The sequence below is a fragment of the Heterodontus francisci genome, chromosome 9 (genome assembly GCF_036365525.1).
Source record: "Heterodontus francisci isolate sHetFra1 chromosome 9, sHetFra1.hap1, whole genome shotgun sequence".
Taxonomy (NCBI): domain Eukaryota; kingdom Metazoa; phylum Chordata; class Chondrichthyes; order Heterodontiformes; family Heterodontidae; genus Heterodontus; species Heterodontus francisci.
In genome coordinates this window covers 101,805,918-101,833,709 of record NC_090379.1, presented here as the reverse complement: position 1 = coordinate 101,833,709, position 27,792 = coordinate 101,805,918, and the positions used below count along the sequence as shown (strand labels likewise).

At 41.5% G+C, this 27,792-nt stretch overlaps 1 protein-coding gene across 6 annotated transcripts in view; it reads left to right on the top strand.

Annotated features, from left to right (window-relative positions):
* The window catches only part of pacs2 (phosphofurin acidic cluster sorting protein 2), a 348,015-nt gene that overhangs the window by 153,985 nt on the left and 166,238 nt on the right, over nt 1-27,792 (top strand). For all 6 annotated transcript variants that reach the window (XM_068039606.1, XM_068039604.1, XM_068039603.1 and 3 more), the window contains one exon: nt 18,899-18,986. In XM_068039606.1, the coding sequence (XP_067895707.1) occupies nt 18,899-18,986 (88 nt within the window). The remainder of the gene's footprint in view (nt 1-18,898; nt 18,987-27,792) is intronic.

Here is a 27,792-nt window from a genome sequence, read left to right as displayed (position 1 = left end):
TTTGTTTCCTGTCTGCCAACCAATTTTCTATCCATTGCAATGCACTCCCCCCCCCCCCCCCCCCCCCCCAATCCCATGCGCTTTAACTTAACATGATGGCACAGTGTATTTAAGCACTTTTGCAGAATTGCCTGATGTGTTATTGGACAGGGAAACAAGGATATTGATTTTAGTGCATTGGAGAACAAGGAGCCAGTGATGGTTGGTGAAGACAGGGTGATAAGTGTGCTGGACATGGTGTGTGACAAGATATAGGTAGTGTTTTTTTTAGAATTGGGAGCAAGAGGTTGGCAAGGAGAGAATTGAAGGAGTTAAACTTTGAGGCACAGAAGCTTGAAGCATCAATGGGAATGAAGTAAGGGCTGAGGTGGAAGTAAATGAATTTAGGGTTTGAAGGACAATTAAATATGAAATTTTGGAGAAACAGAGTTAGGGGCCAGAGATTTGTCAGGCGCTGAATAGGTGTTTTCCCAATTTTCAGTTGATGAAAAGCCTGGCTCATCCACCAGATGGTATCACAATCATTAGAATATAGGTAGATGTGGAATAGTGCGATAAATTAAAGAAGCACTGGCATTTATGTCGTGCCTTTCCACGACCACCGGACATCCCAAAGCACTTTATAGCCAATCAAGTACCACAAGCAACAGTGTTATAATGACCAGATAATCTGTTTCAGTGATACTGGGGCAGGGATAAATATTGTCCAGAACACCAGGGAGGACTCACCTGCTGTTCTTCAGAATAATACCATGGGAATTTTTACATCCAGAGACAGCAGACGGGACCTGGGTTTAATGTCTCATCCAAAAGGCAGCACTCCTTCAGCATAGCACTGGTTTGTCGGCCTTGATTTTTGTCTTGAAATGGTACTTGAATCTACAACCTTCTGACTTGGGTAAGAGTGCTATCAGCTGAGCAAAGGCTGACACGCACTTGATGGTGGAGAGGTAAAGTTTAACGTTTTAAGGATGTATGTGGTGATTGACTGCATGCCTGCAGGTAATGCTCCTGAGGGGCAGAATCTAATTCTTTTTCTTTCTTCATTCATGGGATGTGGGCCTTGCTGGCAAGGCCAACATTTATTGCCTGCCCCCAATTGCTCTTGAGAAGATAGTGACAAGCTACCATCTTGAACCGTTGCAGTCCATGTGGCAATATGGAAAAAGGGAAAGGTCAAGGATAGAACCTTGAGTACAGGGTACACAGTACAGGGACAAAATTGCTGGGGATTTGTTGGCTGAGATATGTATAAGTGTTGGATAAACAAGGGCAGTGCCTGGATGTGGACCATGCAGGAGAGGCAATGGAAATGGATTTAGAGACCAACTGTGTTGAATGCTGTGGAGACATCGATTGGGACAAAAGGATATTATTCACAATTTGATGGGTTTTTTTGAGGAGGTGGGTGCTGTTGGCAGTTTTGAAGGGGGGCTCTTTTTCTGGTGTTATGGAAGCAATTGAACATGCCAACAATCAGTGAGGCAAAGCTAGTTAAGCAGTCAGAAGTTATGTGCAGGGAAGGCACAAAGATTACAGTACGGAGATCTTGGAAAACCAATGGATTTGGGAGGTGGACGGGTGGGGGGGTGGTGAGGGTGGGAGATGGCAGCAGAGTTGGAGCGTGATGTGGGCTCGTCTCTGTGGTAAAGGAAAAGTTTGGGAGGGAAACCTCTTGACTGAACAGGTGGTAGAGGGATACAAGCTCAAGCCTAATGTGGCAGAGAGAAGATTTTGACCCGTGACAGAACCATGTAGATGAACTTAGTGGCCTATTTCTATTCCCAGCTGCCTTGTATTCTTGTATATATTGCTTTTTTATGGTGACATATTGGATAATAACTGCAGTCTACATGGCAGAAATCAAATCAGAAATTTTGGAGCTTCATAAACATCAGGATTTATACAGCAGCTCAATTTTCATTATTCATAAAGTTATGATTTGTATTTATTATTTGAACTGATTTGAATTTGTTTAGCTATATGTGGAGTATGCAGTTGTGTGTGTGTGTGTGTGTGTGTGTATGGGGGGGGGGGAAGTAAATAGCTGAGCTTAACAAAGTTTTTGAGGTGAGGAACTTCACTTTCAAGTAGCTAAAAATACACTGGAAGCTGAATTGGAAGCTATCTTCAGAACAAATTTGTATCAAAGGAAAGTAACGTGTGGGCTGGAATCTTTCTAATGCAAAGTCTCCTCAACCTCTGCAGAGAAAGACCTTACATTTAAATAGCATCTTTCATGACCTTGAGATTTTCTAAAGTGCTTTACTGCCAATTAAGTACTTTTGAAATTTAGGATGGAACTTCCCACTTTAGATTTTGGTGGAGCGTTAGGACCATTTTTTGGATTGGGTATCCCTAACGGCCGAATAGCGGGCTTTCCGGTTGCTCTTTCTGGAAGGCGACCAATTTAGAGACTGCCTCTGGGCTCCCTGAACGATTAGAGAGGGTGGGCAGGATGGTGTGGCCATTTTGTCAGAGGAATGATATCTGCTTAAAAGAACCATGGCATGTTGCAGAAAGGCTCGCCAGCAGTTTATTTTAGGCTGCAGCACCCACAGGAATGGAGAGGAGATCTGGCAAGGCTACTGCATAGGCCTCCCACTTTTATCTGGAGGTCTAGCTGAAGGGCTGCAGCGAGCTGATCTATCCCAAGGACGGGAGGAAGAGGACACCCTCTCCTACCAAGCAGGCATATATGGAAGTGGCCGAGGAAGTGAGGAAATGTGTCCCCTCCAATCTGGAGATTGTGTACCGAGAAATTCTAAGACCTCAGGAGGGTATAACAGGTGAGCGGCATAACACCTTAGGTGCCAAGCCTCATACTCTGACTTGTACAGCATTCTCCAGCACAGCTAGCCTCAGGTCAACAAACCTTGAACTCCATTCATTCCCCTCCCTGCAGGCACCTCACACCCCATCTGAGGAGCTCACCCTCAGCTTATTGTACACTCGCACCCATGTCTCACAGTCACCCTCTGCAAATGATCACCTTCACTTCTCTGCACATAAGCCATTACAAGCACTCACACCTGCCTGCTTCCTCTCCTTGAAAGAAAAGAAAGCATACAACTTGATGAGGCAGAAATGTGTGGTTGGGGGAGGCAGGGTGGTGGACCTCCAGTGACCGGCACCCTTGACGGCCACTGGCAAGACGTGCCCACTTGATCCACTGGAAGGCAGTCTAGCAGCATGAGGATGCAGATATCTGCTGCAACCTGCCGTGAGAAACTGAGCCTCCTGGTTATTGCACGTGTCTCGATAGCTGGTTCTATGCCTGTAGACCGTGTGTTGGGGGTTTCACCTCCTTCCATCTGCATCTCCGTGGCCATCCCCTTTTCTCTGTGGAGTGGCATGTGGCTGAGGAGATGCTGCTGGTGTTGCTCATGCTGCAGCTGGAGCATTTTGCAGTGGTAAGTCGCCTGCCCTCGACCCTCAGCAGAGGTGGGCAGTGAAGTGCATAAGCTGCTCCCGTGCGACTCTGAAGGGATTTGCAGCTTAAGGTGGGTGAGGTGCTGGTCAAATGAAGCGCCTCCCAAGGAGCTGCCAATCACCTCTCACGCAGTGATGGCACTCTCTGACAGATGGAATGTTTTGCAAAACCATCTCTCACCTGACTGTCTGCAGCCTTCAGTGTAACTGATCAAACCCATCACAGCTTGTCAGTTACAATGAGGAAGACCCTCCCGCTGTGCTCTTGCCTTCTCCAGCCTGCCAGTGTGGAGACATGGCTTGGGACTGATTCCCTGTTGGGAAAGAGGAAATCTATGCACAAAATCCCTCTTTATTGCCTGCTTAACAGCTTTAATTGTCATTCTGCCTCAGGGGTGGGGGGTTCCCCAACTTAAGTTCCCAACTCTCTTTCCCCCCCCCCCCCCCCCCCCCACCACACACCCGGGGAAGGAGGCAGGAGCATGTCGGGATACTGGCCCGATGGCATTTTTTCAATTTTCCTGGCTCCCCTGCCTCCAAACAATGGTTCCAGGGATGAGGAACTTCGGTTATGAAGATAGATTGGAGAGGTTGAGACTGTTTTCCTTGGAGAAGCGAAGGCTGAGGTGAAATTTGATAGAGATTTTCAAAATCATGGGTCTGGATAGAGTAGATAGAGACAAAGGGAGAAACTGTTTGACTTGTGAAAGGATCAAGAATGAGAGGGCAAAAGAGACATGAAGAAAAACTTTTTCACGCAGCGAGTCGTTAAGGTCAGGAATGCACTACCTGAGTGTAGTGGAGGCAGATAGGCAGATTCACTGGAGGCATTCAAGAGGGAATTGGACTGTTATCTGAAAAAGAAGAATGTGCAGGGTTACGGTGTAATGGCATTAGGTGAATTGCTAAATTGGAGAGCGGGCATGGCCTCCTGCGGTGTGACAATTCTCAGATTCTGTGAAATTCTCCTCCACCGGCCTGGGAAAATTCCCCCTTAGTCACTGCTGTAATGTAGGAAATGCAGCAGCCAATTTGTGCACAGCAAGGTCGCACTTTCTGTTTTAGTGCTTGTTGTTTGAGGGCTGAATGTTGGCCTAGATACCGGAGAGAACACCCCTGCTGTTCTTTGATATAGTGCCATAGGATTCAACATCTCATCTGAAAGCAGGAGCCTCTGACACTCTAGTACTGCCTCAGTGTGAGCCTGGATTATGTGCTCAAATCTTGAGTTGGGTTTGAACCCAAAATCTTCTGACTCAGCGGCGAGTGTACTATCACTGAGCCATGGCTGACACACAGGGAGCTGACATCGGGTCCTGGGAGCTCGTGCAGCAGGCTCCACAGGGAAACCCTAAGGTTAAGGCATGGAAAAGGACATGGCTGTTGATCAGGTGTCTGAGCCAGAAAAGGTCTGTACCAATTTTGTATGAAGCAGCACGTAACTAGCACCCACGGCTTCTGGCTCAGATGCCTCCAGTCCAGATTTAAGATCAACCAGGGACATGAGCTGTGTGCTATTCAGTGGTAATTATGTAGCTCATTTTTAAATGTAATATAGGTGACAGCATGAACCCATTTGAGCCACAAGCAACTCTGATTTTTATAATCTTATGTATCAAGTGTTTAGTTTTTAGCTAACGAATTTGCAACCTTTTTGTTAGACCTTGCAGATACATATTGATAAACTGCAAGGGACATGTGGCCAACCTAACAAATTATACAGCAAAACCAACCAGAATCTCTTCAGTCAGTGCTTTCAACAGCAATAATTACTTGCATTTAAATAGCCCCTTTAATGTAATAAAATGTCCCAAAGTGCTTCACAGGAGTGTAATCGTAGGATGTGAGAGTCCCTTGTGGAGTCTCACTTGGGTTCGGAACCGTACTCTGCACGTTACAGGAATGAGTGACTTGACACCAAGTAATGCGTTACTACAGCAATTTTTTAAAGTAATTATTAAACAATTAATAAAAATAGGAAAGAAAGATAACTGTTAAAAAGAAGGGAAGGAAGAAAGTATAGAAAGACAACATTCTTATAGTACAACTGCTATAGCCCCAAATTAGTCTGTTCAAGACAGCACCCTAAAATGATACAGTTGCCCTTGGTACATACATCACCAAGTCTCCAGAGAACCTTGCACAGGGGTGGACTCTGGTCAGTCTCTCCGTCGACGTTCCTTCCTCCATAGTCTTTAGTGGTTGTCAAGTCCACTCTGGCTGCAGCACCAAACATTGGATGTAGTGCTCTCTTTAAGTACGATTTCTGGCTTCATTCCAGCTTTTCGAGGCCTCCATCAGACTTTCTCAAAATGAGGACAACTATGAGTCCTTATTGAATTCTTCTTAAGGTGCTGCGAGGCTGTTTACACATCCTTTGATGGTGTCTCTCGCCTGCCATCAATTAGGTTACACTGTTCATCAATTAAACTCCATCTCCTGACTCCACACCAGTTGACCACTCCATGAACAAGGCCCTGGCTTGTAATTCAAGGATCATCAAATACCGTAAGAATTGACTCCTGTTTGAACAGTAGGAAACAACTTTTATTTTCAAGAGAAAAAACAGTAGTTTAGACAAAACAGCTGTGAACATGGCCTGCTTTGACCAGCGTGAAAACAAAAGGAAGGAGTTCTTTGGTGGGGGGACAACAAGTTTACAGTTAATGTTACTACTGATTACCATTGATACATAATTTATTAATTACCTGACTTAAGCAGAGCACAATCACACTTAGTGTAAATCGATGCCTACAAAGTAACCTTTAAAAATTCAATTTGGTTTTAATACAGGTTTTTTAAAATCAAGAGTAAAGCAGAAGTAAAATGCAAAAATATAAAAGTACACAGTAGTTGGCTGCAGGCATCAGGCCTGCATAATCAAACAAAAGCACCTGAAAGGAAAGGATTTGCAGGCTACAAAAAGTAGGGCTATCTAAATTTTTCATGCAGAGAGCTGGTATGGGCTCAATGGGCTGAATAGTCTCTTTCTGTGCTATAATCAGTCTATGATTCTATGAAAATTTGATACCAAGTCACAAGGAATTGTAAGCAAAAATTTGCTCAAAGTAATAGGTTTTAGGGAGAATCTTAAAGGAGGAGAATGAGATATAGGAACAGTGAAGTTTAGGGAGGGAATTCCAGACCAAACCCCTTTGTGGGAGTTCTCTTGAAAATAATGGGTGGGTGGGGGAAGTAAGGCTGTTCTATTTCTGAAATACTGTTTTAAGGGAAAATAGTACTATCATTGCAGTAAGTATTTTTTGTATTATTAATACACAAATAATATGCTACTGAATCAACAAATCCAGAAAATTCAAATAACTGATGACAAACCTAATAACAGCATGTACATTTAAAAAGTGGCTTTAACTTAGATAAAACATCCCATAGTGCTTCACTGAGAAAGAAAGAATTGAGCACCAAGCCTTACTGGAAGATGAAAGAGGTGGCTGATAGCTTGGTTGAAGAAGCAGGTTTTTAGAAGGCTTTGGAAGGTGGGTAACGATTCAGGCAGAATATTCCAGAGTATAGGGGTGGCAGTAACTAAAAGTTGTGCACCTTTGGAGGAGAGAGTGTTGCACGTACTAAAAACCAGAGTCTAAGCACTGGGAGATGCAAAACTGGAGGGGGAGTCATGGTAGAATGGAGCAAGGCCATGGAGAGATTTGAAAATAAGAGCAGGAATTTTCAACTCAGCAGGTTTGGGTCGATGCAGTGCAGGAACCCAGTATCGGTCTGAAGGACGGAGGGTGATGGCCACGCAGGACTTAGTGCAGGACAGAATTCGGGTAGTAGAGTTATCGATGAGTTTGTCTTTATGAAAGATGGAAGACAAGGAGAGCGTTAGAGAAATTGGCCCTAGGCTTTTAATTCGGTCTTTTGTCAGCAGAAATTAGGAAGGCACTTCTGCCTGCCCTGAGATGTTTTACTGAATCTTGGTATATTTCCAGCTCTAGGGTCATCAACATACAGGAAGCAGGCTTCCTGGCCTCTGCTGGCAGTGGAAGTATGCATTGGCAAAAAGACGTGCCCAGTATGCTGCCTGCAAAGACAGAAATTTGATTTTAAGAAGCTGTCGTGTTACCTGTTTGGGACTGTGCAGGTTTGTTTTCTGAGAGTGCATGTCCAAGTCCGCCTTTCACTTCTGCCCCAGTATCTCCTCCAATCACCGCTGAGAATGGGAAGAAATTTAGCTAGGGGAGACAGAAAGCTGAATCCATTAAGTCTAGAGGTGCTGATGTGTGGGTAAGGGTTCGAGTCAAGTGATCTTACAAAGCTGGAAATGAGCAGGCTTTGTTTATGGGGTTTGAAATTCGACACTAGATCTAAAGCACTGTTTGTCTTGAAGTGTTTTGAATTTTGGTGCTGAAGAAATGCTCGTATGTATTTTTACTTTAAAATTCCGTTTGCCTTCCCACCTTGTTCTTCGTTTCCTAATTTTTAACTTGTATCCTCTGGTAGTTGAGACATTCACAAATTGTCAACCCCAATTTGATCAGTTTCTTTCATATTCTTGAAAACATCAGCAGTGTCACTTTAAATCCTCTTTTCTAACGAATACAAGCCCAGAGAAAGATATGAAGTGTAGGCATGGTTACAGCCCAGTAAATGGTGCCGTTGTTAGAACTACGTTTTGAGAGTTCCAAGATGGTGAACATTCATTGAAAGGGAGATTCAAGAGTTGTTTCAGTTGAGGTCGGGGGTTGGGGGGGGCACGGTGATGCATGTTGGACAGAAGTATAGGTGAGTATATAGCCTTTCAAATGGCCACTGGTCCGTGAGCAATATAACTGTCTGTGTTCTGTGCTTGTTGGTGGAAAATCCCATGAAGCTGACTGTCATTTTGCTGCAGCTTTGACACAGATACAAGCTGTTGGGTCACCGGCACAATGAGTCACTGTGTCATACTGTGCTGTTCTGAAAATAAATATCATTTGCAGTTGCAACCCACTGGGGAGTCTCGATTTCCAGTTGTTGTTTCTCCCAGTGCGCACTCCCTGGCCGAACCTGTTCCATTGATTTGTGTGTGCATATTAATGTGTTTTCTTTTTTACTCCCTGAATGGTGAATCTCCACATGTACAATTTGAGGCACCTGCATTGCAAGGGCTTGAAAACTTGGTTTTAAAATGAGAGGCAATGGCAAAGATGATTTTGTTTAAAGCTATTAAATGAATGAAGTACTGATGCACTTTTTATGCAAAGTGTTGGTCAGATAGTACTGAAAAAATCATAGGATTGATGTCAGAGAGACATAATTGGTTTTCTTTTGTTAACATGTTGAAACCAACCTTATTTGTGGGGATAATATCAGCAAACAATATTATAGAAATGATAAATAGGAGGATTGAGTCCTGAAATATGCTAATTGTATGAGCATGGGAGGAGGAACGATTCGAGGAGAGGTGCTGATTGAACAGGAAAAGGGTGGTAGATGCCATGCCTTGCAGGTAGACTGTGAAGGAGAAAAGTAAACAATGCTGAAGACTGCAGAGAGGTCACAACCCCAAGGAATGATGATGGTTCTATATGTAATTAGAACCTGGAATTGGAGGGACTCAAATCGGGAATGGTGAGAAGAGTGAGTTATGGGGTTAAGCAGCAGCCAAGTGTCCAAGAGACAGGGTGTTGGTTTGACAAGATGGAGCGGCTTTTTTAAAGGAAGGTGGTGTCGCTTTGAATGCGGTGGACACAAATCTGCAAATGTTGGCAAGAATGGGGCCAGTAAGGAAAAGTTGGGTAGTCAGCAGCTGGGTCAGAAGAGGGTGTGAGGTAGAGTTGGTAGGTTTCAGGGAAATGCGATGATTTCTGAGGATGCCTGGGGCACTGTTACTTTGCTATTTCTTATCAACACTAATTGGTTTACTTTTTTAAAGTCTTTCTGAAAATATAGTTTCATCGCAGTGAGAAAGTGATCCTTTGTACTTAGTTTTAAGAATCTTACCTTCAAGCCTGTTGCACTCAATTCTCATGCTTAATGTGACATTTGGTACTGATTTAGCATTTTGTTCAGAAAAATTTAAGGAATCTGAGTACCTTTTCTGGTTCTGATAAGTTGTGAAACTCTGACCACACGCAGCGGTTTCTGATTTTCATCTTTTATTTCACATTGGCAAGCAAGTTAACATTTAGTCTTTGGTGCAGACACCCACAGACACTGACCAGGACAAAATTGGAAGTGAGAAGGAGGGGACTTGATGAGATGTTTCGTTGAGTTTTCACTGCAGTAACTGATTTGTTGACCGGTTCTTTCTTTATCTGACTCCTGTTACTTGAATGGATGTGTGATAGGGCCCAGAGTGGCTGGCTTTACATTCTGTTGAACAGCAGTTCCTATCTTGTGGGTCATGACCCCTCTGTTCCTTGGCATGGGAGGGGGGAATGGATCACAGCTGCTGCATTCTACTTTGACTTCTGCCAGTGTTAACTCTAGCTCATACCTGATATTGCTGCTTCACTCTGGGATCTGACGGTGGTTAAAAGCTGCAGACAAAAATTTCTAATCTCTTGGTAGTTGTTGTCAGATCACAAATTTCCACTGCAGTTAGCTGTTTATCTGTTACAAAATATAGCTAGGACTGGCAGTGAAGATTGCATCAGGGGAGGAAAGAATACTTCTGTGGAGTAGAGAATGCTTCTTTGGGGGGATTGAAGAAGATTTGCACTGCTGAGGGGACTGATTTTGGAGAAGAAGCGATCTCAAGGGAAACGCAGGGTAAATGCTAAATAATTCAATTTAGTGAAGTTTTAAGAAATGTTCAGAGACCTATTGGGGGAGTAATGATTAGGCTGGCCTGTTGAATATAGATTAAAACCATTCTTTTTTTCCCCCTATAATTCTTTTCAAATGAAAAACTAATTGCTTTTCTTGTTGCATATAAATGACCTGGACTTTGGTATAAGGGAGTAAAATTTTGAAGTTTGCAGATGATATAAAACTTGGCAATGTAGTAAATAGTGAACAGGATAGTACAGTTAGAAGGACATAGACTGGTGAAATGGGCAGGCACATGGCAGATGTAGTTCAATGCGGATAATTGTGAAGTGATTCACTTTGGGAGGAGCTATATGGAGAGTCAGTATAATCTAGATGGCAGTACAAGAGCAGAGGCAGCTGGGGGTGCATAATCACAAGTCTTTGAAGGTGGTAGGGCAAGTTGATAAGGTGGTTAAGAAAACATATGGAATACTTGGCTTGGTAAATAGGGGCATTGGATACAAAAGCAAGGAAGTCATGCTAAACCTTTACAAATCACTGATCATGCTTCAGCTGCAGTATTGCGTCCAATTCTGGGCCACCCTTTATGAAGGATGTCAAGGCTTTGGAGAGGGTACACAGGAGCTTTACCTAGATTCAGTTATATGGAGAAATTGGAGAAGCTGGGATTGTTTTCCTTATAGCAGAGAGGTTAAGGGAAAATCTGCCAGAGATGTTCAAAATTATGAGGGGTTTTCATAGAGCGAAATAGCTTCCTCTTGCAAGTTGGGTTGATACCAACAACTACAAATTGAAATTAATTGGCGATAGAACTAGAAGGGAAAGTAGAATTTTTTTCATGCGGAGGGTTAAGATCTGGAATGGACTACCTGAAAGAGTGGTGGATTCAGATTCCATAGGAGCTTTCAAAAGGCAATTGGACATGTCCTTGAAAATGACTAATTAGCAGCATTATGGGCGACTAAATTGAACAACTCTCTCAAAGACCCAGCACAGGAATGGCAGGCCAAAAGGCCTCCTGTCTTGTAAGATTCTGTGATACTAATGGGCAAGTGAAGGAACGTTCAAAAATCAATCATCATGCACATTTTTAATATAAAATTCAAAACTTTGCAGGGAAGGCATTGCTGGTTTCCTTATGAGTTAGGAGTTCTCTTTCTTTTGTTGCCCCAGAGGTTGTGCAGTGACTATTTCACAATAGAAGATGGCACTAGTACTTTATGGTAACAAGGAACCTGTTTTGGTGTAATTAGCTTTGTGTTGAGTTTCTGGAATTTCAGTTTGATAGTTTCACACTCAAAGTTCACATGCTTTTAGTTTAATTTGTCTTTTGTCACCTGTGATCTGCCATCCCTTCTTTCCACCAGATCTATTTACAACAACTGATTCAATGCTGTAAACCAGGGAGTTGCTTTTCTGAAGCTTGTGAATTGATTTATTGACTTTGAAAAACACTGCTCACATCTGGTAATGATATAGAATGACTTTTGTGTCTCTGGTGATAAGGGCCACTCTAAGGACTTTGAAATGATGGTCTAGTAGTCTGCAGCGTCTATGGCAAAGCACTTTCTGTAAAGAATAATTCCTGTATGATGACAGATGGATAATTAAGAGATTTAAAAATTATATTCATGCATTTGGGTTCACTTTGTTTGTAGAACGGCTGTCCAGAATGAAATTCTGATCACAATGGTTGGCTGAATTAAAGTATGGGTTTGTGCTAAAGACATTTTATTCCCCTGTTCTCCCCCAAGTACAAGCACTGGGTCTTGGGGTAGCTTTTCAAAGCAAGTCTGTTTTTAGCTGATTGAATGCTGCAGTGAGTCACTGCAGAGCTGTGCTCACTGTTGCTGCATGAATGCCTTTCTGTTGCACAAAGTGGCAAAACATTCATTGTGTTGCTGTGACTAGCACATGGTACCAGTCAGTACCAGAGATGACAATGTCTTTCACACTTGTTTGAAAGAGGAATGCCATTGTTTCGTGACAATGTGGTGCTTTTTATCAGAAATGAAATTTTGTATTCCCATTTAAGTGGAACCTATTGACATCTTTATCCTATTTCAATGGAATTGCTGTTCTTTTAATCTTGTAACTTTTCTCAGTTCCTCATGATTTTGTTTACAACATAGAACTTATTTTTATGTAAGAAGCAAGCACACAGACCAGAACTTGAAGGATGAATGTTTTATGCATGCAAATCCACTCCAATTTCCGCCTTTGTAGAAAGTTAATTCATAATCTCATAGTAAAAGATCTGCTGGAAAAAAGTGATCATAATACAATTGAATTCCATATTAAGTTTGAAAGGAACGTACTCCAGATCCAAACACGAATCTTAAACTTAAGCAAAGCCAATTACTGTGGTGAGGTGAGAGCTGGCTGGGAGCAGATAGACTAATAGACGAGAAGGTATGGCAGTAAATAAAAAGAGAGAAACCTTTAAAGAAACAATTCAAAATGTTCAACAAAAATCCATCCATTTAAAAAAAAACTCAGCAAGAAAGATCTATCTGTGACTTACTAAGGAAATTAAGGGTACTGTTAGATTAAAAGAAGTGGCTTATAGTGTTGCAAAGAATATTGCAAGCCGAATGATTGGAAGTGTTTTACAAACCAGCAAAAGGCCACCAAAAATGTTGATAAAAAGGGGACAAATAGAATGAGAAGTAAGCTAGCTAGGAATATAAAAACAGATTGTAAGATTATATAAAAATGAGGAGAGTAACTAAAGTAAATGTTGGTCCCTTAGAGGCACAAACAGGAGAAATTGTCATGGGGCATAAAGAAATAGCAGAGACATTGAGCAAATATTTTGTCTGTCTTCACAGTAGAAGACACAAGTTGTAAAGCAGAAGTAGAAGGTAACCAAGAGGCTAATAAGAGAAAGGAAATTAAGGCAATTGATATCAGCAGGGAAAAAGTACTGGAGAAACTTAAGGGACTAAAATCCAACAAATCCCCAGGACCTGATGGCCTACATCCTAGGGTTCTAAAAGAGGTAGCTACAGAAATAGTGGATGCTCTGATTATGATTTTCCAAAATTCCCAAGATTCTAGAACGGTCCCAGCAGATTGGAAGTTAGCAAATATAACACCACTATTCAAGAAAGGAGAGAGAGAGAAAACCGGGAACCACAGGCCAGTTAGCCTGGCATCAGTTGTCTGGTCAAAGATGAAATCTATCATTAAGGACGTCTTAACAATGTACTTAGAAAATCATAGCATGATCGGACAAAGTCAACATGGTTTTACTAAAGAGAAATCATCTTTGACAAATTTATTAGAGTTTTTTTGAGGGTGTAACTAATAGGGTAGATAAAGGGGAACCATTAGGTGTAGTATATTTGGATTTCCAAAAGGCATTCGATAAGGTGCCACACAAAAGGTTAATACGCAATATAAAGGAGTTGGGGGTAATATACTAGCATGGATAGAGGGTTGGTTAACTGACAGGAAGCAAAGAGTAGGAATAAATGGGGCATTTTCAAGTTGGCAGGCTGTAACTAGTGGAGTGCCACAAGGATCAGTGCTGGAGCCTCAGCTATTTACAATCTATATTAATGACTTAGAGGAAGAGACCGTGAGTAATGTATCTAAGTTTGCTGAGTGGAAATGCAAGCTCTATGGAGGACACAAAGAGATATAGAGAGGTTAAGAGAGTGATCAATAAGGTGGTAAATGGAGTGTAATGTGTGGAAGCAATGAGGTTATTCACTTTGGTTGTAAGAATAGAAAAGCAGAATATTTTTTTAAAAGGCATGAAACTTGATGGTCGGAGGGACTTGGATGTATTTGTATAAGGAACACAAAGTTAGCATGCAAGTACAGCAAGCAATTTGGAAGGCAAATGGTATGTTGGCCTTTATTGCAAGCAGATTGGAATGCAAGAATAAAGAGGTCTTTACTGCAATTGTACAGGGCTTTGCTAAGACCACGCCTGGAGTACTATGCACAGTTTTGGTGTCCATATTTAAGAAAGGATACACTTGCATTGGAGGCGGTACAGCAAAGGTTCGCTAGATTGCTCCCTGGGATGAGATGGTTGTCCTATGATGAGAGGCTGAGTAAATTGAGTCTATATTCTCTGGAGTTTATAAGAATGAGAGGAGATCTCATTGAAACATACAAGATTCTCAAAGTGCTTGACAGGGTAGACACTGATGGGTTGTCTTCCCTGGCTGGGGAATCTAGAACATGGGAGCACAGTTTCAGGATAAGGGGCTAATTGTTTACGACTGAGATAAGGAGAAATTTCTTCACTCAAACGGTTGTTGTTGCTCCACTGTTGAATATATTTAAGGCTGAGATAGATTTTTGATCTCTCAGGGAATTGAGGGATACGGGGAGCAGGTGGTAAAGTGGCGTTGGAGCTGAAGATCTGAAGTAATTTATGACTTTAACCCCTTACAGGGACCAAATCAAATCAGGAGTACATCCTCATGAATCTCCTTCAATCATGTTCAAACCAGACTAATTCTCAGACACTTATTTGGGTCCAAAGAATTGCACTAGCTTTCCCTCAAAAAGAAAATCAACAGAGAATTTTATTATCTTTCGGGTAGTCTATTTCTAATATTTTATGGCTAAGTTATAAGCATCCCAGATATTATAAGGATCTGGGAAACTCTCTTCAATATGTATCTCTCCACTTCGAGACACAGAGAGAGGGGTTCTTGTAGTTGTATACAGAATACTACATGAGACGATTTATTAACTTTTATAGATTTATTAAAAAATGTAACACATAATAAACTTCTTAAGTAATAAGTATATCACTATCAAATATTACTGAGAGATGTAACACATATTCTTATTTCTAACATAGAATCCAAAAATTTAACCTTGCTAATGTTACAGCAAAATTATCTTAGAATATCCAGAACATCCATCAAAATTTAAAGTAAACTTGTACCTTAAATCCCCGAATAAGGATGAGAAGTGTTGTTTCAGGATACAACACCCCTAAGTGTTCAAAACCTTGTATTTGTGTACTATTTCTAAGGTGTCATATGGCTTTTGCATTAGATGTGACATTCCTGTATTCCTTTTAAAATCCATATCTTTAATTACCATTTTTACTTAATGTTTTAAAGTTGTGAGCTTTTATCTGGTCAAAATGTTTATAATTGTGTTTACTTGACCCCTTGTTCCTATGAGTACATTCTCATTTATTGTTAATTGCCCTTTCCATGACACCCACAGCAACCTTCAGAGCTGACCTGTCTGAACAAACCAATTAAGTTTGTTGCTACCTCTTACTGACAGGATATTTCAATGTGTGTTTTTATCTCCCAAGTCCCTGGTAACAGCAATTCTATTCTAACAGGGGCCTTGAAATATTTAACTCTACCATCTTAAAGGGGAACTTCAGTGAGCTCTGAAAACGAACCATTTATTCAATCTTTAACTCTAAAGGCATAATACACTATTACAAATTCTACTTAATCAAGCCTATTATACCTATATTCCATCACAGATCAACCATGATTATATTGAATGGCAGAGCAGACTCGACAGGCCGTATGGTTTACCCCTGCTCCCATATCTTATGTTCTTATATTCTCACCGACTCTAAAATTGTAGCGCTAATCTGGAGTCGGCTTTGGAAATGTAATGCAAGACCTTCCGTTGCTGAAGTGAGTTTTGCAGTTTCTGCTTGACACTATGAAGTACGTAAATCCAATCTCTATGACTAATGTGGCATAATCAGGTGTGCAAAGTTCCCTGGACATCTGTTTGCAAACTTAGTGTCACATTTGATCCTGAGATGAGCTTCTGACCTCATGTTTGTGCCATCACTAACACTGCCTGTTTTTATTTTTGTAAATCACCCCGTCTTAGCTCATCTGCTGCTGTGAAACCCTCTTTCATGCCTTCATTACCTCTATACTTGATTATTCCAACCCACTCCTGACTGATCTCCCACATTCTACTATCTATAACGTTGAGGTCATCCAAACCTCTGCTGCCCATGACTTAACTCTGACCATGTCCCATTCCCCCTATCACCCCTGTGCTCGCTGACCTACATTCGCTCCCGGTCAAGCAAAGTCTTGATTTTAAAATTCTCATCCTTGTTTTCAAATCCCTCCATGGCTCCATCCCTCCCTATTTCTCTAATCTCCTCCAGCCCTTCAACCCTCCGAGATATCTATCCTCCTCTAATTCTGGCCTCTTGTGCATCCCTGATTTTAATCGCTCCACCATTGGTGACTGCACCTTCAGTTGCCTAGGCCCCAAGCTCTGGAATACCCTCCCTACACCTCGCCACCTCTCCATCTCGCTCTCCTCCTTTAAGACACTCCTTTGACCAAGCTTTTGGTTATCTCACATATCTTCTTTTGTGGCTCAGTGACATACTTCGATTCATAATGTTCCTGTGATGTGCCTTGGAACGTTTTATTATGTTAAAGACCCTATAGAAATATAAGTTGTTGTTGAAAGGGATGATATTTGAGATAATAGATGGACTAAAAATTACTCAAGTGGAGGTACTAGGAAAGTTGTACCTAGTTTATAAGTCACCAGGACTGATGGCATGCATCTGGTAAAGATGAAAATTGCAGAGGTACTGGCCACAATCTTCCAATTCTCCTTTGACATGGGGTTGATTGCAAATGTTATATCCTTGTTTAAAAAAAGTGTAAGGATAAATCTAACAACTACAGTCAGTTTAATTTTAGTGATGGGAAAGCTTTTAGAAACAATAATCCGGGGCAATCTTAACAGTTACTTGGACAAGTGTGGATTAATTAAGGAAAGCCAGCACAGATTTGTTAAAGGCAAATCATGTTTAACTGACTTGATTTGAGTTTTTTGATGAAGTAACAGAGAGGTTTGATGAGTTTAATACAGTTGATATGGTGTATATGGACTTCCAAAAGACGTTAAAGTGCCACAGGACAAGCTTGTCAGCAAGGTTGGTTGGCATCCTTCCATCGACGAAAGATGATGGACATGTAGCAAAAAATCCATTTAGGTGGGGTGCCTTCTCTTGGTGCACCTTTGCTACTGGCTGTGAAGGCCAGTTCTTGAGAGGCAGGTTCTGCTACAAGTGCTACATGTGAAGCTGCCAGGTGATGCTATGAGTTGTTGTTTTTGACGTTGGTGCCTGTTGCCAAACTGCTGTAGCAACTGGTCATCGTGGTAGTGCACACCAGTCCACAGGATTTATCACATTTCCCTCTTTCGCAACTAGTGACTCCCAGATGCGATAGTCGGCATTTAGGGCCTTCATGTCACACTTACAAGCAACCTTGAAGCGGAGCTTGATGAGTTCAATGCAGTTGATGTGGTGTATATGAACTTCCAAAAGGTGTTTAATAAAGTGCCACATATAAGCTTGTCTGTAAGGTTGAAGCCCATGAAATAAAAAGGAAAATGGCAGCCTAGATGTGAGGTTGGCTGAGTGACAGGAAACAGAGGTTAGTGGTGAATGGTTGTTTTTCAGACTGGAGGAAGGCTTACAGTTGTGCTCCCCAAGCGTCAGTACTGGGCCCACAGCTTTTCTATGGCTATGTTAATAGACTTAGACTTGGGTGTACAGGGCACAATTTCACAGTTTGAGAATGACACAAAACTTGGAAGTATAGTGAACTTTGAGGTGGATAGTGATAGATATAGGCCAACATAAAAAGGCTGGTGGAATGGACAGACAAATAGCAGATGCAATTTAATGCAGAAAAGTGAGAAATTATACCTTTTGGAAGGAGGAACAAGGAGAGGCAATATAAACTAAAGAGTACTATTCTGAAGGGGTGCAGGAACAAAGAGACCTGGGAGTATAGGTGCACAAATAATTGAAAATGGCAGCGCAGGTTGAGAAAGTAGTTAAAAAGGCATATGGGATCCTGGTTTTATAAATTGAGGCATAGAGTATAAAAGCAAGGAAGTTATGATGACCCTTTATGAAACTCTGGTTTGGCCTCAACTGGAGTATTGTGTCTAATTCTAGGCACCGCACTTTAGGAAGGATGTGAGGGCATTTGAAAGGGTGCAGAAAAGATTTAAGAGAAGGTTCCAGGGCTAAGGGACATCAGTTATGTGGATAGATTGGAGACACTGGTGATCTCAGAAAAGAGGAGGTTAAGCGGATATTTGATAGAAGTGTTCAAAATCGTGAACGGTCTGGACAGAGCAGATAGGGAGAAGTGTTTTCATTGGCAGACGGGTTGAGCACCGGAGGATACAGACTTAAGGTAATTGTCAAAAGAGCTAAAGGCGACCAGAGGAAAAACTTATTTACGCAGCAAGTGATTAGGATTTGGAATGCACTGCCTGAAAGGGTGTTAAAGGCAGATTCAGTTGTGACTTTCAAAAGGATAAGCAAGCACCTGAAGGAAAAGGGACTGGGCGTGGGACGAGCCAAATTGCTCTTGCAGAGAGCTGGCACAGACTCAGAAGGCCGAATGGCCTCCTTCTGTGCTGTAACCATTCTATTATTCTCAACCTGCATCATGTTAAAAGGGTAGACCTCACAGACCACTTGGGACAGGAGTGTAGTTTTCTGCAGATGTGGGCAGATTTTGCCAGTTTACTGCTGGCACTGCTAGTACATGGCAACAAAGTTTAATATTAACACATCCTAATGAATACTGGTTAGTTGCAGAGGATGCTTGAGGGAAGATCACGGAAGGAAGCATACACAACTTGGGATCTGCCTGAGGTACTAATGGGTTATGAGTTTCTGTTTTGCTTCAATGCATATACCATGTTTTTCTGAGAGAATGTGTATTTTTTCCAGATTGTGCAGTTTAACACTAAAGAAGTTGGTTGTCGTAAAGGAGTTGGACAAGGAACTCACTTCAGTTGTTATTGCTGTAAAGATGCAGGTGAGCTATTTAATCTTACACTGTCCTTGCTAAATTTGCTCTGTCAGAACAAATAGAACAAAACCTGTCTGTAACCTAGTGACTCTTGATGGGGCTTTATTACTGAGCAAAGATTGAATTGACTTCAAAATTGGCAGCAGTCTGATCTAAAATCCCTGGGCTGAAGCACATCAGGTGTAATTGAGAAGTATGGCAACTGACTCAATGCCAGTTTGTGCCTGCACAACCTAATCCGTTCAGTTGTTGCACTGCTTCCGTAGAAATACAAGGGAAGATCTCCAGACTAATCAGGGCAGCTCCACTAATCCACGCTCTTATTCATCAAACCCAGATTACAGTGCAGTCTCTGTCTCTTGAGAACAGCTCCACTGAATCTCTCTGCTTGCATTTTACAGTTCCTTTAACATGTACCCAGACCTGGTAAATAACTGCTTTTGTCTTTACAGTGCGGCCATTGCATCAAGTACAAAACTGAACCAGAGTATTGCTTTAATTTCCTAGCTTGGTATGAGTACTGATTAGGAGAAACACTGAGCAAAACCTGATGCAGCAGGTGTCAAGGGGAAACACAGCCAGAAAGCCATTGGAAAATGGGCAGAAGTTTCTGGTGCTCATTTTTAAGGAAGCAGGGAATGTGAAAAAATTTTGTCCACTTCCACTTGCTATTTAATATCCCAGATTTCACACTGCCCAATTCACCTCGCAAGGAGAATTTCTGTTCAGAACAATTTTGCTGATCCTAAAAAGTAGTCGAGCAAAACAAATCCATCCTCATGTCTGCTGATCTACCATGATCCCTTGCAGTTAAACTTGCTTCAGTTCGGTTCTGTAATTTTTTTTTAAAAGGGCCAACTGCAGTTTATTTATGAACTTCATTTGTTGGATTTATGCAACTGTATATAAAGTGACTTTTCTCAGATGAGAAGATTGTATTGTACTTTTTGCATTATGTAATCTTCTATCCTGTATATTAAATTGGAGAAAATTCAATATCCTTTAGAACGAGGATTGTCCGTCTGTTTTGAATCTAGTCTCCCTTAGTCACTCATCTTCTGTGGCTGGTAACAGATTTCCTGCTCCCGAGCTAATGCAAGTGCTGCTCTTGAATTGACTGTTTTGAGGTGCACAAGCATGACTCATCATTCTATCTTTCACTCTTTTTAACAATGCACTTCATCCTTATTCTACATTTTCCAAACTGGGGAGATCAGCAATTTGGCTACATTAACCTCATCCTTCCTGAATTGCAGTATTGATTCTCTGCCCCCGCTCCTCAATGTAATTCCCTCCGTGCTATAATATCATGCATTGGTCTGCTACTATTTTCAGAATCCAGCTGCTAGGCATTGCAAAAATGCTGTTGTGATGACAGCTCTCCTTTCAGTGTTTCCTTCCTTCTTTCCCCTTTTGGTAGAGTTGATGCTCCCCTAAAGAACAATACCTGAAGATATGGCAAATGAAAACCTTCAATGTACATAGTACCTTATCATGTCTCTCAGAGAAGTCCCAATTCTTTCACGAGTGAATTACTTTGAAGGCAGTGAGTGGCAGACTCAGACCAAAAGGACATAAATTTTGACTAAGTCAACAGAGGACAGCTGGGATAGCAGTGGAGCCACTGCAAGTGACCTCAGCAAATTGAGGAGGAGTAATTCATTCAGAGTTAGCACGCCTGATTGCTATACAGTGACCCCTGCTGGAAGTGTGTATATGTGGTTAGTGGGGACTGGGTTGGGCTTGGCTGTGTGTAAGGCTGTGCACAGGTTAGAAATATTTGAGCACTGAACAAAATTCACCGAGCTTACTGTGTTCCCTTGTGGAAAGAGAGTCTTGCGCATTTGCACTTAAATCTTCACAGTAGCTGAGGGTTTATGCTAAGTCAAACTCCCCTTTAGTATTTACCTGACCACTTTCCCTTATTACTTGGTTCTCCAGTCTCAAATTCAAGCCAATTGATTGCTGTGATGAATGGTTCACTAAAGTCTTTTAGGAAGGAAATCTGCTGTCCTTACCAGGCCTGGCCTACCTGTGACTTCAGACCCACAGCAATGTGGTTGACTCTTAACTGCCCTCTGAAATGACCTAGCAAACCATTCAGTTGTCTAGGGCAATTAAGGATGGGCAACAAATGCTGGCCTTGCCAGTGACGCACACATCCCATGAAAGAATAAAAAAAATTATAAACAAACTGTAATATTATGTAGAAAATCCTCATCAAACTAGTCCCCTTTTTATGGGAACTTGTTGGCAGCTGTGTGTCTGCCTCTGTAACCAGGAATATGTGTTTCATTGCCATGCTGAAGACAGAAACATAGGAACAGGACTAGGCCATTTAGCCTCTCGAGCCTGTAACAACATTCAGCGAGATCAGGGCTGATCTGCAACCTAACTCCATATAATCTAAAGCAGGATCGGGGACTGTGCAACACTGTATTAATTGAATCTGTAGATGATTGTGTCATGTAATTTGGTGCAAAATTCTCTCGTTGTCTTGACCAGATTGGCACTAGCGATATTTCAAACACTCAGGAACTTCTGGGTGGTTTTATTATTTCATAAAAATAGTCGCAACAGATGAAACACTCTGCTGTTGAGACTGATGGTTACTGACATGTGGTATCCCTGTTGGTCATCTGATCTATATTCTATTTATTAAGATGTTTTGCCAACTGCACAGTACTGGCTGCAGGAAAAGAGCATTTGGTCTTAAACACAGGGCTTTCTTTTGTAGGTGGGGCAGATAAGCCAGTCATAGCAGCCAGTAGGATTTGTTCACAAGTGTAGCTTGGTTCTCCTCAGGTCAAAGGTGAATAAGGCTAATTATAGGGTGCATGCTTCTATTGCAAGCATATGGCATAATAGAAAAAAATAAGAACTGGTCAAACAACAGGGGTAATGTGTACTCCAATCAGATGTACATGTGTTTCTGTCAGCTTGTTTGGTGACTTGATGTCTTCACAGATCCACTTTCACAAAGGTAATGGCCTTATAAATCCTCCTCCTCTATATACCATCACTGATGAAATCCAAGCTTACTACACACGCGCACGCACACTCCTCCTCCACTCATTTCTACCCCAGCACCCAAGAACTATGGCATTCCTTACCTCTGTGTCTGTTGCAATCTGAATGCAGTCACCTATACTCTTCCATAATTTGCCTGATATTTTCTTGCCATCTTTGTGTTCTGAGCATGTTACTCAATAAAGGTACAACCAGCTCAGAGTCTTTGAGTTTGAGTGTGAATTAGAGACATTCTGATGCTGGATTGGTTAATTGATTGGAAAGCAGAGTTGGAATAAGCAGGATATTCTCAGGTTGTCAGGCAGTAACCACCGAGGTACCACAAGGATCAGTACTTGGACTCAACTATTTAAAGCCTATATTGATGACTTAGAAGAGGGGACTGAGTGTAGTGTAGCCATGTTTGCGGACAAATCAAAGTTAGGTGGGAAAGTAAGTGGTGAGGAGGATGTGAAGAGAAACAGTTAACGTTTCAGGCCAATCACCCCTCATGGTATGTTACCTTCTGTTACAAAGGGATTGGAGTATAAGAGTAAAGATGTCTTACTACAATTATACAGGGCATTGTTGAGCCCACACCTTGTGCAGTTTTGGTCTCCTTACTTAAGAAAGGACATTGTTGCCCTAGGGGGAGTGCAGCTGAACAGGTTCCTGGGATGAGGGGATTGTCCTATGAAGGGGGATTGAGTATACTTGGCCTATGATCCTTGAAGTTCAAGAGAATGAGATGATCTAATTGAAACATAAAATTCTTAAGGGGCTTGACAGGGTGGATGCTGAGAAATGCTTTAATGGGAAAATGAACTAGAACAGATAAGAGAAGGAACATCTGGACAATAATGTTCAAAATGTAATAAAGTTTATCATAAAGATTGCAAAGGATATAAGCAAGACAAAGACCAAAGTAATAAATTGGAAAAAAGCTGATTTCAAGGGGATAAGAATCGGACTGGAAAATTTTACTGACAAAGAAATAAAACAGCAGTGGGAAACACTGAAAACAGTGATGAATATTATCTAGGAGAAATATATCTCTGTAAAAAACAACAACATATTAGCCAGTAATGACATACCATGGATGAATAAAGTAATGAGGACAAAATTGAAACTAAAGGAAAAGGCATACACTAATTACACAATGGAGGGGATGATGAAAAGCAATCCGAGAAGGTTTGGAAAGAAGTCAAAAGACAAACAATTAGGAAGGGAAAGAGAAACTATAAAATAATCAGGGAATATAAAAAGAAATAGCAAAGTATTCTACAGACATACATACATAAAAGAAAAATCAGGATTGGACAGAGCAACTAAGAGGTACACATGATAAATTCACAGGTAATGACAGCAAAATGGCGGAACTATTAAACAATTACTTTGCCTTGGTATTTGCCAGGAAGACTAACATAGTGGGCATGACAGAAGAAGAGTTCAAAAAAGACATAAAGTCATTTAAGATAGAAAGGGAGGGAGATAATTGATAAATTAATCAAACTTATTGTCGATAACATCCCTGGTCTGTATGGATTGCATCCACGTGTATTCAAAGAAGTTAGGAAAGAAATAGTAGAGGCACTGATTTATATGTGTGTGTATATATATATATATATATATATATATATATATATATATATGAATATATAACTAATTAGTAAAGGGAATAATACAAGAGGACTGATGGGCAGCCAGTGCGATTCCTATATTTAAAGAGATGGAACAAGTCCGGTGAACAATAGACCAATTAGCTTAACGTCTGTGTGAGGAAAGATAATAGAATTCTTACTCAGAGATATAATAGAAAATATCTAGAAACTGAAAATATAATCAGCACAGACTCCAAAAAGAAATGTCATGCTTGACCAACTTTAATAAATTATTTGAAGAAGTAACAAAGAGGTTAGATAAAGGTAATGCAGTAGACGTAATATATTTGAATGTCCAAAAGGCCTTCTATAAGATACTGCTTAGTAGCAAGTTTCCTGACTAAACTCAGAGCATGTGGAATCGGGACAGGTAGCAGAATGGATAACAAGCTGTTTACAAAGCAGAGAGCGGGGTTATTCAGACTGAGTAAAGGTAGGAAGTGGTGGTGTAGGAACTAAAGGGTTAACATCTGCCATGTTTTATCTGTTGGATGAATTTATATAAGTTATGGTCGAATAAAACTCACATGAGATACTATGGTTTAAAGTAGAATGATTTCAAATGATGTTGCGGTTATGCTCGGGAATAGTTATACATATATGTGAATTAGAATTAGAATTAGAACATTACAGCGCAGTACAGGCCCTTCGGCCCTCGATGTTGCGCCGACCTGTGAAACCATCTGACCTACACCATTCCATTTTCATCCATATGTCTATCCAATGACCACTTAAATGCCCTTAAAGTTGGCGAATCTACTGCTGCAGGCAGGGCGTTCCACGCCCTTACTACTCTCTGAGTAAAGAAACTACCTCTCACATCTGTCATATATCTATCACCCCTCAACTTGAAGCTATGTCCCCTCCTGTTTGCCATCACCATCCGAGGAAAAAGACGCTCACTATCCACCCTATCTAACCCTCTGATTATCTTATATGTCTCTATTAAGTCACCTCTCCTCCTCCTTCTCTCCAACGAAAACAACCTCAAGTCCCTCAGCCTTTCCTCATAAGACCTTCCCTCCATACCAGGCAACATCCTAGTAAATCTCCTCTGCACCCTTTCCATAGCTTCCACATCCTTCCTATAATGCGGTGACCAGAACTGCACGCAATACTCCAGGTGCGGTCTCACCAGAGTTTTGTACAGCTGCAGCATGACCTCGTGGCTCCGAAACTCGATCCCCCTACTAATAAAAGCTAACACACCATATGCCTTCTTAACAGCCCTATTAACCTGGGTAGCAACCTTCAGGGATTTATGCACCTGGACACCAAGATCTCTCTGTTCATCTACACTACCAAGAATCTTCCCATTAGCTCAGTACTCTGCATTCCTGTTACTCCTTCCAAAGTGAATCACCTCACACTTTTCCGCATTAAACTCCATTTGCCATCTCTCAGCCCAGCTCTGCAGCCTATCTATGTCCCTCTGTACCCTACAACATCCTTCGGCACTATCCACAACTCCACTGACCTTAGTGTCATCTGCAAATTTACTAACCCACCCTTCTACACCCTCTTCCAGGTCATTTATAAAAATGACAAACAGCAGTGGCCCCAAAACAGATCCTTGCGGTACACCACTAGTAATTAAACTCCAGGATGAACATTTGCCATCAACCACCACCCTCTGTCTTCTTTCAGCTAGCCAATTTCTGATCCAAAGCTCTAAATCACCTTCAACCCCATACTTCCGTATTTTCTGCAATAGCCTACCGTGGGGAACCTTATCAAACGCCTTACTGAAATCCATATACACCACATCCACTGCTTTACCCTCATCCACCTGTTTGGTCACCTTCTCGAAAAACTCAATAAGGTTTGTGAGGCACGACCTACCCGTCACAAAACCGTGCTGACTATCGCTAATGAACTTATTCTTTTCAAGATGATTATAAATCCTGTCTCTTATAACCTTTTCCAACATTTTACCCACAACCGAAGTAAGGCTCACAGGTCTATAATTACCAGGGCTGTCTCTACTCCCCTTCTTGAACAAAGGGACAACATTTGCTATCCTCCAGTCTTCCGGCACTATTCCTGTCGACAATGATGACATAAAGATCAAGGACAAAGGCTCTGCAATCTCCTCCCTAGCTTCCCAGAGAATCCTAGGGTAAATCCCATCTGGTCCAGGGGACTTATCTATTTTCACACTTTCCAAAATTGATAACACCTCCTCCTTGTGAACCTCAATCCCATCTAGCCTAGTAGCCTGAATCTCAGTATTCTCCTCAACAACATTTTCTTTCTCTACTGTAAATACTGACGCAAAATATTCATTTAACACTTCCCCTATCTCCTCTGATTCCACACACAACTTCCCACTACTATCCTTGATTGGCCCTAATCTAACTCTAGTCATTCTTTTATTCCTGATATACCTATAGAAAGCCTTAGGGTTTTCCCTGATCCTATCCGCCAGTGACTTCTCGTGTCCTCTCCTTGCTCTTCTTCGCTCTCCCTTTAGATCCTTCCTGGCTAGCTTGTAGCTCTCAAGCGCCCTAACTGAGCCTTCACGTCTCATCCTAACATAAGCCTCCTTCTTCCTCTTGACAAGCGCTTCAACTTCTTTAGTAAACCACGGCTCCCTCGCTCGACAACTTCCTCCCTGCCTCACAGCTACATACTTATCAAGGACACGCAGTAGCTGCTCCTTGAATAAGCTCCACATTTCGATTGTTCCCATCCCCTGCAGTTTCCTTCCCCATCCTACGCATCCTAAATCTTGCCTAATCGCATCATAATTTCCTTTCCCCCAGCTATAATTTTTGCCCTGCGGTATATACCTGTCCCTGCCCATCGCTAAGGTAAACCTAACCGAATTGTGATCACTATCACCAAAGTTTATATTTAGATTAGAACTAAGTTGTAGACCTTGTGTTTAGAATCATGTTGTTAAATGTGAAATGTATATTGATATGCTGTAGTGGGGAGAAGGTGGAAGACGGTGTTTATTTTCACAACCATACCAGAAGTAGCTTTGCTATGGGACCGGATGCCCATTCTGCATTTCAAACTAAGACTGATGCAGTCATAAAAAGGGATAGACTTGGTAGGCCTCACAAAGGATGATGCAAATACAGATATTCAGAAACCGTTCAAGACTTGAAGAATTGACAGCAAACATTCCCCATTCCCCATCAAGCTGTCTGCAGAGACAATGTACAGAAGCTAAGGCCATATCTGCAGTAATCTGATTACTATAAACTAATGAAGAAGGGACAGTGTACAGAAGATGAGTTTAAACCTGACCAATCAAAGGGTTAAGGTGAACTATAGCCTAATACGGAAGGAAGGAATCCTCGGAGGGGGCCATAATGAAAGGTGCTGGGACAACACAGTGCACACTGATTCAAGAAACCAACCTTCTCTGAACAGAACACCTCTAGAAAGAAGATGGCACCACAGCAGCTCAGAAGGCAAGGACCGAGGATACTCTATATCCTGCTGTATAACTACTGCTGTTGGTTAAGTATTGCTTGTATATTCTTGCTGTACTTGATAAACTCTCTATCTTGATTAAGAAGCCAGAGTTTGTACCTTGTGGGCCAAAAGCTGGTCAACAACCCACTGAAACACACAAAAGTCTTCGTGTTCCAAAAGGATCGGTGCTGGGACTACTGTTGTTCACCATTGACAAAAACGATTTGGACTTGGGAATCAGAAGTACAATTTCAGAATTTGCTGATGATGCCAAATCAGTGGATGTCTTTAACAGCAAAGAGGACTATGACAACATATTGGAAGACATTAATAAACTTGCAAAATGCGTCTGTAATTAGAAATGCAGTTCAATAAAGATAAGTGTGAGGTGGTACATTTTGGTACGAAGAGTAAGTAGACCACATATTCCTTGGAAAATGTGTCTAAATAAGGTAGGGGAACAGAGGAGTCTGGTGGTATGGATACACAAATCTCAAAGTGCCGCAGGTTAATAAGATTTTTTTTAAAAAGCAAGCAAAGCACTGGTTCATTTCTAGAGGGGTAGAATTGAAAAAGCAGAAAAGTTATGTTAATCTTAGAACCTCAGTTAGACCATACTGTGAATGGTTCTGGTCTCCATATCCTACAAAAGATATTGAGGCATTGGGGAAAGTGCAAAAAAGATTTACTAGATTGATACCAGAACTGATGCT